This window comes from Bufo gargarizans, chromosome 7 (genome assembly GCF_014858855.1).
Source record: "Bufo gargarizans isolate SCDJY-AF-19 chromosome 7, ASM1485885v1, whole genome shotgun sequence".
NCBI lineage: Eukaryota > Metazoa > Chordata > Amphibia > Anura > Bufonidae > Bufo > Bufo gargarizans.
Window position 1 is genome coordinate 142,913,465 of NC_058086.1, and position 13,239 is coordinate 142,926,703.

The window sequence follows — 13,239 nt, forward strand, 5'->3', positions numbered from 1 at the left end:
TTGTTATGAAAAATTATACCAGAGGAACCTACTGTAAATCTTCATGATCATTAGCCTAAATTGTTGTGTTTCATAAATGTTTAATCTCCGTCAACCACGGTGAAGACCTTTGAAGCATCTTCCATTTTTATAAGCTGGTCTGATGAAATAAGGCCAAGGAAATATATTCAATAGAAATTGCTTGTTGAGCAAAGGATGTTGGATTTCTATCCATACCCTGGACTTTATTTCACACCTATAATCATCAGTTTTGAACTGTAACAACGAAATATCTTGGAGTTGCTACTATTGTCAAGCTAAGACAGAAATTATCCGGTATGTACCTGTTCCTGGTGCTCAATCTCAACACCCTATGGGTGGCGTTCTCCATAGCAATGCAGCATGGACACTACGATATGTGCAAGACGCAGACAAAATCGGACGAAGGCATAGTGTGGGAATATATGGCTTGTCAACCAGAATCTAAGGACATGACACAATATCTGAAAATTAGGCTTGATCCTCCAAACAGTACCTGTGGAGACCCTCCAGAGCCCTTCTGTGCAACGGTAAGAGACATAAAGTATACAATGCATTTATCAGCACCTGTATGGTGGTCTGAGGGTCCATTAAAGATGATCTATGTGTATAAGGGTCAGCAGAGACAATGGGTAGTTGACATTATATTTCATCACTTGGATAAAGGAGACTTTGTTATAGAAATATAGAGAGAAGTTTAAAGGGAAAACTGTATTCAATTGCTGAGGGAAAATGTGTCCTTGGAATATTTAACAAGCAACATATAAAATATGCACCAATGGATTAGGAAGGTATTATGTCTAGAAACTGATACATTAGACTATGAATAAATTATAGAGAGAGTTTACTTTATATGGGTTAATCATCATGAGCAGCAGTCAGAGAAACCATTATATAAGCAAAATCTCAAGCTGTAGGAGATACTGTGTCTTTATGAAGAGGCATACAATTTTAATTAAGTGAGCAGTTATGGGGAAGTGAACTAAATATTATCAAGCGACTGTAATGCTGTACATCCTGATATAACTTGTGCCGTAACTTCTAACCTACTTTTCTTCTATAGGAAACCACACTGTTATTATAGTGGAATAACCAATTATCTGGATCCATATAGGATGCCCTATATTTAGTGAAGACTGTTACTATTCCTAGCAACTAATGTACATAGAACATTTGCTACTTTCAGCAATATATTGTTTCTATAGAAGAGATGGAGAAAGTGTGGTTTATAATCAGCATTCCTTGACTATTGCCCGGTCGGGTAATCCCTGAGTGCTCTTATGCCTTTTGGTTTATATGGACCATCTGGCCAACAACCCTATTTAAAGTGAATCAATCATCATGAAACTGCAGGCGGCATGTTATAGAGCAAGAAATGCTGAGAAGATCGATATATAGTGTTATCGGAGAGGATTTAGTATTACCTGTCACCTATTGGTTTAAATATATGCTCTGTCAGTACCGCCCACTGGACTCCTGAGCACAGAATCAATCAATCTGCTCAGCTCCTTCTGCTCTATAGGATGATGACTTCAGATTTGGACTTCATGATAAGGGTATATTTTAAAGAGCATCTGTCAGCAGATTTTGTACCTATGACACTGGCTGACCTGTTGCATGTGCGCTTGGCAGCTGAAGGCATCTGTGTTGGTCCCATGTTTATATGTGCCTGCATGTTCTTTTAATATATGTGCTGGAGATCTTCTGTTCAGGATTTCTTTTTTTATTGCCGTTACACCTAGAGGCTCAGCTCTCTCCGTGACTGTAGTGTCCTCTCCACTTTGATTGACAGGTACAGGTGTTTTCACTGTTTAGCCCTGTAAACAGTGAAAAAGCAGTTGCAGAGAGAGCAGAGCCTCTAGGTGTAATGACAACGCCCCCATTGCTCCTGGAGGCTCTGTTATATATTAAAACATTATTTTTCTCAGTAATGCGGGCACATATGAACATGGGACCAACACAGATGTCTTCCGCTGCCAAGTGCACATGTAACAGGTCAGCCAGTGTCACAGGTGCAAAACTGCTGACAGATGCCCTTTAAAAGGCAATGGATCCATTACAACCATTCTCTTTTAAAATACTAAACTGTTCACCTCACAATTGGATTAGTGCTGTCTTGAAAGAAGACCATTTTTAGCATTTCCCTTTTTAGACTGTATTTTTCGGAAAACAAAGAAGAAGAAGAATGAAACACCAAATGAGTGTGTTACAAAATGTATACAATAAGTGTTTTGTCCCATTCCTTTATTATTTCAACTAGAAGTTATGAATGAATTGTCAGCAGTCTGCAGTAAGGGTACAGAGGGGAGGTAACCAGTTGGGGGGGGGGGGGTGTATCTGCACAGACCGACAATGGCAGCACTGATTGGATAGAGTGAGACTGTGCAGATACAGCCCCCTCCCCCAACTGGTTACCTCCCCTCTGTACCCTTACTGCAGACTGCTAGCAATTCATTCATAACTTCTAGTTGAAATAATAAAGGAATGGCACAACATAGAGACATAAGACTAGATGCTCCAGAATTGTTATTACATGGGGGGTGCAGGTAGCTAGTAAAACAGACATATCTGGAGGGGTGACAGGTCCTCTTTAATCACAAATGCTGGAAATCAGTGTATGAAGAGCTGATAATAAAGTTCATATTAATAACCTTTCAGTGAGAAAAAGAAAATGATCAGGTCGTTGCCACACATATACTTGTAGCAATCTTTATTACCTAACACGTTTACGTAGGTAAATGAGCCATGTCAAGGGGAGAGCTTAAGGCCCATGGATTTAAAGAGAGTGTTTCCATTCACTGACAGCAAAGAGCTGTTGTACTATAGAAGTCTAATTTATATAAAAGTGGAAACCTTCTTTAATGCATTCATTTTGATAATTGCCATGCTAGAGCCGTACTTTTGTACATGGACCAATGAACAGAGGGAACTACTCCATATACTGAAATCTAAAGTATCTCGGATCTGCATGACTAATCAGCATGTTCAATGTAGCTCTCAGCATGAATATATATCAGCAGCATGTTTAGGATGGATCTATAAAGCAGATAATAATTACTAGTCATGTAATGATTCATTGTTATGTGATAGAAAAAGATCCTCCATCAGATTGGGACAACGAGTATGAAGACGGAGTCTATGCCTTATCAGTTCCCTGAAACCTTCATCAGGATCGTGTGTCTTCAGGGCCGATTCTACCGAACAGATAAAGGGTGCGCATTGTCCTCTGCTAATCCTCACTGTATGACCCTTTAGCAGAGAACAGGACAGCTGTGTCCTATAATTGCCTTCAGAGAAACCTGATAAATTCTGGGGGCACCACATGGAGCCCCCCACACTATCCAAGGAGTCCCTACAGTATTTGCATGGTAGTCACATTAGATGATTAAAAACCAATACCACAGCAGAGCAGAACGCTATTATATTTCAAGATTCTTATCAAATCAGTGGAACTAAATGTGTTTGGAAAAAACAGACAAAGTGATTCTACAGCCAGATCAACATAGGTTCTATTATTAAGCAACACTAAACAAAATCAAGAAAAAGACCCTAAAATTTTGATATTTATTATAATCCTCTAAAAAGACCTATCGATCAGGTCATATACATAGAAATACAAATCCCAGTCAGTGACGAAGAACATAGATACGATAAACACCATAGGGGAAGGTAGTTAGGCAGAGTTGGGGGAGTATTCAATGGGTGGGGGTATCTTTCCCTAGATACACCCTATTGCTCACCCCTAAAGCCCGGAGGAATTTCCTAATGGTGGAAACCCTCCGTTCTCGTGCCTACCCTAAATACCCTAAACTCTGAACTAAATGTGTTTGTACAAAAGCTGAAACCTGTTCTCGCTTTCCTGAGCTGAGGGTTTATCACAATTTAGATATCCAGCCAATAATCTATACCCTTTGCAATCCATAGGGTTAATTCCATGGAAATCCCTTTGGCTAATTTCACATGAGTGAGTTTTCACCCAGATACGACGCATATAGTGAACACATAATAGCATCTGGACTGAATCCTGACACATTTGTTTCAATGGGTCTGTGCACATGAGCAGCGTTTTTCACACATCATCTTTACATTCAGGAAAAATCGCAGCGTGTCCTTTTATTGTGCGTTTTTCACGTAGCCCTGGCTCCATAGAAGTAAATGGAGCTTGTGTAAAAAACGGAAGGCAAAGCATTTTTACTGATGGTTGCTAGGGGATGGAGGTTGCTTTTCTTCAGTTTTTCTTCATGCTCATGAAAAATGCATGCAATCCGGGTGGAAAAAATGGAAATACTGAAGGAAATCACATACAAAACTGATTGAACTTGTGAGCAAAACCATAACTTTTTCCCTGAACAGATCCTGACACGATCCATATGGCTCGAGTGAAAGAGACCTAAGGGTACGAACACATGGTCAGATTTCCTGATACGGTTTTGGAAGCCAAAATCAGGAGTAGATCATAAAAGGAGAGAACTTATAAGGGTCCATTCACACGTCCGCATTTCAGAATTGCAGACCCATTCATTTCTATGGGGCCGCACGATGTGCTCCCCGGATCTGGAAATGCGGACCCGCACTTGTGGACAAGATTAGTCATTTTCTGTAAGTGCCGGCGATGTGCGGTCCGCAAAATGCGGAACGCCGCACATTGCTGGTGTCCATGTTTTGCGGATCCGTGGGTCCACAAAACACACACGGACATGTGAATAGACCCTAAAGGACAGACACAGTATGGCTTCTCCTCTTTTTTGAATTCACTCCTGGTTTTGCTTCTAAAACTGAACCAGGAAATCGGACCTGGTGGCCGTACCCTCAGGGTCGGTCCATAAACTGCAGTTTTTTTTTCAGATGCAAATCTGCAGCAAAATCTGCATGTGAATTTTGCCATGGATTGACTTTATTGAAAATCTACAATAAAATTCTCATCCTGTTCATTTTAAAACTGATTTGTAAAATGTTGCCCACTCTCCTGCTTCTGTATTCTGCGTGGAAGCCTGCAGGTAAAATCTGCAGCAGTTCTGTTCCGTGTGGACGCTAATGCTGGCAAAGCGACTGGTAACTGTCCATCACCCATAACAAGTTCTGCCACCATGAACAAAGAGTTAACCTCAACTGTAGCCAAGCCTGCATTCATTTACACATCCCAATGTGCAGCTAAGATGCAGGTGCCAATTTTCTCTCCTGACATAGTGTGGATACGCTTGGTTGGCGAGCGCGCCTGTATTACAGCTGCTAACTCGGCACAATTCATCACTCTAACATCTGTACATTGTGTGCAGAGGAGTAACGAGGCGTCCACACTGAGATAACTGGAAGCTAAAGTGCCACTTCCCGGGTACTTTGTCTTGTGTTCAGTAGCTGTTAGTACTTAGGTGCCTACAGGCTTCCATTACATGTTTATGGACATCCTAGAAAGCTGGAGATCTTCTGTTCAGGATTTCTTATTTTATTGCCAATATGTGCCACACAACACATGGTCTTTGTGATTCCATTCTCTCCGGGAGCTGACGATTTAAGAGCAGGTGTGAGTTTAATGAAGACTAAGAAGAACATAAGGAAGGCTCCATAGGATTATTGCATACAGCATTCTTTTTAAATTCCAGCACGCAATACTGAGTATTACAGTCTGCTGTTACTAAGATACTGAGCTAAAGCGCAACCGGTATGAAGAATTTAGAATATTCTTTGTTTTCTTCACAGGGTTGTAGTTTGTCATTTATTGTAAGAACTAGTGATGAGCAAAGTATTGAAAAATTCAATTCAGCTGCTTTGCCCAAATGTAAAAAAAAAAATTGCTTCGTGGCGAATAGCATTTCTTTGTAAGTAGTGGGTGCAATGACAAGGAGCGGCGATTGCGCCGCCCCTTGTCATTCTACCCCTCAGATGCCGTGTTCATAGCTGATTGCGGCATCTGACAGCAATAATACAGTGTAAAATAAAAAAATGAATAATTAAGTAACGGATGTCGCCATCTTGATTGAGGATCTAGCGTGAAATCTCATCATCACCTCTCCCGTCATACGTCACCATGTCCGGGATTTCTTGCAAGATCTTCAGTCAAGATGTAGGCGGCCGGCTCGTCACGCTCAAACGAATGAGGTAAGTATGATGAGGAAATTCGGTTTCACAGCAAATCGCTCAACACTAGTAAGAACCCTACACTCAACAATTTAAGGGTCATCCTTTGTTGAATGCCTTCATTGATGCTATTGCTATTGCATTCACCAACAGATGAACTTGCACTTTGAAGTAGTTCCACCTCACTATTAAAGGAGTTTTCCGCTTTTCCAATGTTGATGACATATCTGTAGGAAAGGTCATTAAAGTTACATTGGTGGGGGTCCAACTTCCCGATCAGCCATTTGAAGAAAACGCTGCGCTTGTGCAAGCACTGCCTTCTCCTCACTGTTTACCAGCTCACATTGCAGTGGCAAGCAGATGTAATTACAGCTCCTCCATCCCATTCACTTCAGTGAAACAGAGTGTAACTTCAACTGCTCCTTCCCATTCATGTTAATAGGATGATGGAGTTGTATTATTGGAAAAATTGGGAAATTGGGTGATCTGAATGTTTAAGATTTGTATTTTCATTAAAAAAAAATACTGCACTTTTTAGTCCCCTTGGGAGACTTGAATAAGCAATCTTCTGATCGCTTGTCCCATAAACTTCAATAGAATACCATTGCAGCCTATAGCATTCTCACTGCCTGCCTGTCAGGCCATGCCTCGGGCACTGCTTTTCAGGCAGCATACTATGGCATTACTGGGAGACTTCACAAGGCTGTCGTAGAAACTGTTTGGAGCCCCCGAAATTTTGTTGTGAGGGCTGACATCAGAGAACAGAGGGAGCCACCTCCCTCTGTCTGAGCCCATAGATGCAGCGGTTGCTATTGACAGCAACATCTGAGGGGTTAAATGGCAAGAATCAGAGTCATCCAGCACCAAGCTCAGCACATGAGCAGGCTCCATAAAATCCCCTAACGCCAATCATCTACATGTACCTGATTATACATTAATGGGTTAAAGGGAATCTGTCACCATGAAATGCATTCCAATCTGCAGGCAGCATGTTATAGAGCTGAGCAGAGTGATATATAATTTTGTGGGAAAAGATTCAATAAAACTTGTAATTTTATACATTAGCCCAAATGGCATAAAAAAAAAATATATGAGCCCACTTTAATCATGACTGAGTTACCCGCCTTCCCCTGGCCCTCTCAGCAGTGATGGATGGGCTGCATGTGTACAGGCAGATCTATGACAGCCATCAATCACTGCACGAGACAAGTGAGGGAGACAGGGGGAGCCGATGGTGCTCCTCTCATGAATACAGAGGACTGTATCCTTTATTAAATCTCATACATAAGACATTTTGAGGTGGAAACCTCTTCATCCAATGGATAATATGTATGAGATTAAAAAACATCATTTATTTGATGTGAACTCTCAGATCTAAGAAGGTTGTGGCTGGTCCAGTTTTTCCCGTTTACTGCTACTGCACCGTTTATGACACTGATGATCCAGATGATCAGTGAAGACCTTGAGAAGGCAGAACCTTTCCTTGACACTACAAGTTTTTATGAGTAGTTGCTTCTTTTCAGATTCCCTTTTATTTTATCTTGCATTACCTGGTAGAATATTCTGCCCTATAAACCTCTATGCCCTTGATTTTTATATATCGCTCGTCGGCTGTTAGCCAAATGGTACCATATTTTTTGTGCTGCTTGGGATAATTGGAAATTGGATCTGTCCCCACACCGCGCTGTTCTTAAAGAGCTTGTGCAGTGGCATAATATTGATGACCTATCCTCAGGAAAGGTCTTCAATATCGGATTGGAGGTGGTCCAACTCCCAGCCCCTCCACCCCAATCATTTACTTGATCGTGTGAGAGCAGCGTCCTCTTCAGTGTGTAACTGCAGGCTGTCTCCTATGTAGCAACAATGCAGTTAAAGGGGTTGTGCTCTGGTACAATATTGGCGAACTATCCTCAATTTCAGATCGATGAGGGTTTGACTTTGGCACCCCCGCCAATTAACTGTTTGAAGAGGTAGCGGCACTAATTCCTCTTCAAAATTATCTGTGCACATCTTTGCAGTGGCGATTTAAAGTAATTACAACGGCCCCTTCCCATTCACTTGAATGGGACGTACAGTTGTAATTCCGCTTCGCCGCCTCTATAGAGGAGATGACATGCAGGTCACTTTGAGGAGGAAGAAGCACTGACATGAGCAACACTACCTCTTCAAAAATCTAATGGGCAGGGGTGCCAGGAGTCAGACCCCCGCCAGTCTGATATATATGAACCATCCTGAAGATAGATCAGCAATATCGTAGCACTGCACAACCCTTTTTATATTATGCCACCACACAACCCCTTTAAAAAGGGAATAGTACACTTTAATCCCGCCCCGACCAGCGCTATACATGTACATGTTTCATTTTTAAGGGGCCGCGCGTTCCCTATCCAGAAGGTTACACCTCTTCAATCTCGGAACATCCAATACTTAAGACACAAGCAAATTATCAGGTCCCACTGCCACCAAACCAGGGCTCAAGCGCAGCTTGGTATATAGGCACATCATGTAAACTCCACGGCTTTCTTCCTTTTCATCCTCCTTCACCACCACTCTGGAGCAGTTCGGGGGGTGCTGTTTGCAGGAGGCTGTAGAATAGTGATCGGCGGTCACTGAGCCAAAGAAAACCGGATGCTGAACTGTGACCTGTAGCCACTTCACATTTGGGAATCGCTGCGACATACCATTGCCATACGTATTGGAACTATTTTTGTTCTTATATATGTACATGTTTCATACAGCAGACACCTGAGCCTAATGTCTGTTACCGGCAGTAATGCTGGTCGCAGACATGTAACCCTTCAGCTGCCATGGTCAAATGTGAATTCCTTTTCCACAAAAATAAAAATATAAAAAATAAAAAATACACATCATGGGCATCACCGTGTGCAAAACACCCTTACTATTAAAATATAAATATATTTATTCCATACGGAAAACGGCAAAATGGATAAAACAGGACATAAAAACACAAAAAAATATACATATGTGGTATCACTATAATCATACTGACCTGGAGAGTGAAAGTAACTGGTCAGTTTTACCGTAAAAGGAACGCCGTAAAAACAAAACCCATAAAACTACTGTGGAGTTGCTTTTTTACAATTTCACCCCATTTAGATTTTTTTTTCTAGCTCCCCACCATGTCGTATGCAATATTAAACGGAGGAATTAGAAAGTGCAACTTGTCCTGCAAAAACAAGCCCTCATATGGCTATGTGAACAGAAAAATAAAAATGTTATGGCCCCAGAATGGCAGGGAGTGAAAAACGTAGACGCAAACCCAAACCTCTGGGGCCGAAAGGGTTAACTGACACTCAATACGCTGCACCTGCCTGGAAATGTTGCTTATTTTTACCTAACTCTGTTGTCGCGCGGTTAATATTTAGGATATGTAGATATGCTGTCAAACCCATCAGTTTCTAAACGTGGAAACAGTTTGCTGATTGTATCGTTAAATAGCGAGGGATTTGCAAACCTGTAGATTTCCTGAAATTCGGTAATATTCTAGCAGAGGTGCCATGCTGTTTGTTTAGTATTTTTGCAAACTGAGAAGCCCCTAATGCGTTTGTCCGACCCCTGGAGAATGGTTGTAATGTAACTAATCTGCAATATATCTCGCTCAGATATAAACTAATCTGAGGCTGACAGCCGAGACAGCTGGATATTCAATTACCCATAATGACACTGTTCGGTGAGAGCAGGAGATACATTCTCTCCCTGTTCTGACACGTTGTCACGTTGCATTATATTAGCCATCCTGATATTGGTTGAAAAATGAAATCCAACTGCGTTATATATAATATATATGGATTTGGGATGGGGAGGATGATATGTACTTTTCGTTCTCATTACAGCAAGCAATTCCTGTAAACATTTTCGGTACTTCAATGAAGGAATACCTAATGGTATCATTACCACTTCTGCATCATTACTGGCTTGCCTATGCCCTCCCACAATGCTCATTAGACACATCAACTAGTTCTAGCGTTTTTGTTCTGTGAAGCAATACAGTAAATTGTACTTAAAGGGATAGGCTTTGCCAACCAAGACCTGTCCAGTGAAGACCGATATCCGCACACAGGCCATGCCCATACCAACTTGTGGTTATATCATCTTCAGTTACTTATTTAGTCTGAAGTGTTCTGTATGACCCTGCCTGGGATAATAAATCCCTATAATAACTTCCATCATTTCTGAAAGTTCTTGTTAAAGTGGGATCTTAATGTAGAATATTATTAATGGAATCCTATAGTCAATGAAGGAATCAGACTTTGTGAATGCATGGGATGGGAACAAGCAGATTACAAACTTGTTTAAAGGAGGCATTATACAACATTAATAATAATAATAATAATCTATATGTCTATAATTGCCAACATGTTCCGCAGCGCTTTACAATCAGAGGGTTAATGTACAACAAAATCCTAAATTTCATAGTAACAAAAAAATCAACAATTAAGAAAAGAGGGGTGAGGGCCCTGCTTGCAAGAGTCTATTAGGACATAGGGGTGACACAAAAGGTAAAAAATGCTTGTATTGTACAATGGTCCGGCCATCCTAACAAAATAGGGAGTAGATATGAATCTGCATGAGCCAGTCACCAGCCAATATCTTAGGGTATGGTGGATAGTGTTTGATAATGGATCAGGTTCAGTAGATGATGAAGGAGGTGAATGGAGAAGAGTCAGATCAGGGCATGTGTTAGGCCACTCTAAAAAGATGTGTTTTTTAGGGAGCACCTAAAACTGTGGATGTTGGGAGTTAACCTAATTGCTTGGGGTAGGGCATTTCAGAGAACTGGTGCAGCTCCTGAGATGGTTTGGGGATGGGAGTGAAGAGCTTCGGATTATAGAGAATCTCAGTCGTAAACCATTTGCAGAGCATAGAGCACGGGTAGGGTGGTGGATGGAGAGAATGGAGGAGATGTAGGGAGTGCAGCACTATGGAGAACTTTGTGGATTAGAGTGGGAAGTTTAAATTGAATCTTGTGCTGTATGAGCAACCAGTGCAACAACTGGCACATGGTGGAGGCATAAGAGTAGTGGATAGGCAGATGGATGAGTCTGGCTGCTGCCTGCAGGATGGATTGGAGAGGGGGAAACCAATTAATAATGGGTTACAGCAGGGGTGTGACTGCTTTGGAGCCCAAACTCAGAAGGGGCCCACCCAGGATGAGGACAAAAAGATTTTATTGTCAGTGCCCCCTCAACAGTATTATACAATGACATTATATACAGTGACACTGTAGGAAACAGACGGAGCGGCTGCCAGACCTAGTCTGAGAGAGCGATCTTGACTAGCCTCAGGAGTATAGTTGTATGGTAGGAGGGTCTTGCAAAGAAGTTTCTGGGGTGGCATTTAAAAATCTGCTGTGGGGCCCAGTGATTTCTAGTTACACCACTGGGTTACAGTAATCAAGACAGGACTGGATCAGGGCAACAATGACAGTTTTTGTTTCCACAGTAAGACTATAAAAGTGTGTGCCTGTATTGTACCACTGCATACCCCCAACTTGAAAAAAGCCAAACATTGCTTTTTCTGACGTGTTCCATATGGCATGTTCCATCACACTTCAGAAATAATTATTTTGGGTCAGAATATCTTCATACCGCACCCAGCGAATCTTGTACTTTCAGCTCTGTCCTGAGAAGCCATACAATCTCTAGAAATTGCCAGGCATGCTGTTTGCATACAGCTCTGCCATATGCATGAGCCCTAATGCTGGTTCTGACATGGATTGGTACAGTTTGGCTCTGTAGACCTGTCTTCACTTCCCGGTGAGCTGCTCAGTCAAACCATTTAATTGAAGCTAATAAATTCCCGTTGCTTCTTCCAATAAGTAATAGATAAAAAATGAGATAATAGCGGGCAGTATTTTCAGCACATCCTCCATATCCTTGCAAATTGAGCAGAGGCATAATTTTCTAGGTGCAAAATATTAATGCTGTGGGAAATATCTCAAGAAATGTCACATTGGAAAATAATAGGCTCGGTGTAGCATACCATTACTTGCCTTCGAGGAAGGAAAGGTACAGTAGTGAAGCTATTTTAAGTACATGTGGTGGTGACCAGAATCTAATATTTAACAAACAGCTACATCATTCAAATTGCTGATGAAGGAAACCTAATGATCCTGTTAATGGGCGGCTAACGCATTTCACAATTTGAGGAGTATTTCCTAGTTAATTACCCCCTGTGGCATTGATAGATGGTACCAGGATGTTGACTTGTTCGGTTTTCCTTTCTTTTGCAGAGATGAAGGCCATCAATATTCAGTGCATTCACTAGTTGTCCCAGAAGAAGTTTAATGTAATTGTTGCAGAGTGAAGTTATAGGAATATAACAGTGGCACACAATGCTGTGTATCAGCAGCAGCGTCTATTGCCTTTCCACTATTTTATTTTATAAATGAATTCTGCAATTTTCCAGAAAACTCTTAATATGGTTATGCCACTTATTAAAAAAAAAAAAAATTCCCAGCCAGAAATTTTTATAAAATAATTAAAGAATGTAGACAGTACTTACCCACGTCGTCTTCTTGACTGCAGTGACGACATGCTCACATACCCCAGACTACTCTGCACCCAATCACTGGCCACGGCAGTATATGGCAATTGCTGCTGAGGCCAGTGATTGGCTGCAGTTGTCACACAGAATATATAGGCAAGTCATCCATGCTTCCAAATAAATAAATAAAAAAGCCCCTTGAGGAAGATTGGAGGGGCAACACTGAAAGCAGCAGGAGATAAAATCACTAAATATGCAATTTTTTATTTTTTTATTACAATTACTGGCTGCGGGAAAAAAAAAAAAAAAAAAGGTTGAACAACACCTTTAAGAGGAATGTTTTATTTAAAAAGTAATTCTGTTTAAATAAAGTTTCATATTAACTATTAATTTTAGGCATTTTTAAACTGGATAATTTTTAAAATGTTAAATCTTCACTGTCTATAAAATATTTAAATATTTCTTAAATCTTGTATTTTTCTCACTAGTACGGCACCTCATTATAGGCTGATAATTTCTGTTCTGTAGAGAACACTTTTCAGCAGTCACCTTATTAACATCACAGGCAGGATTACAATGAAAGTTAACACACATATAGATAACACAAGATCATCTATTCACAATTTGTGAGGGCGGTAG

The 13,239-nt window shown here is 41.0% G+C and overlaps 1 protein-coding gene across 1 annotated transcript in view; it reads left to right on the forward strand.

Moving 5' to 3' along the window:
- The first annotated feature begins 317 nt into the window (after positions 1 to 317).
- Positions 318 to 13,239, forward strand: part of NTNG1 (netrin G1) — a 320,710-nt gene continuing 307,788 nt past the window's right edge. Inside the window, exon 1 of the mRNA XM_044302426.1 lies at positions 318 to 548. Within this exon, the coding sequence (XP_044158361.1) occupies positions 318 to 548 (231 nt within the window). The remainder of the gene's footprint in view (positions 549 to 13,239) is intronic.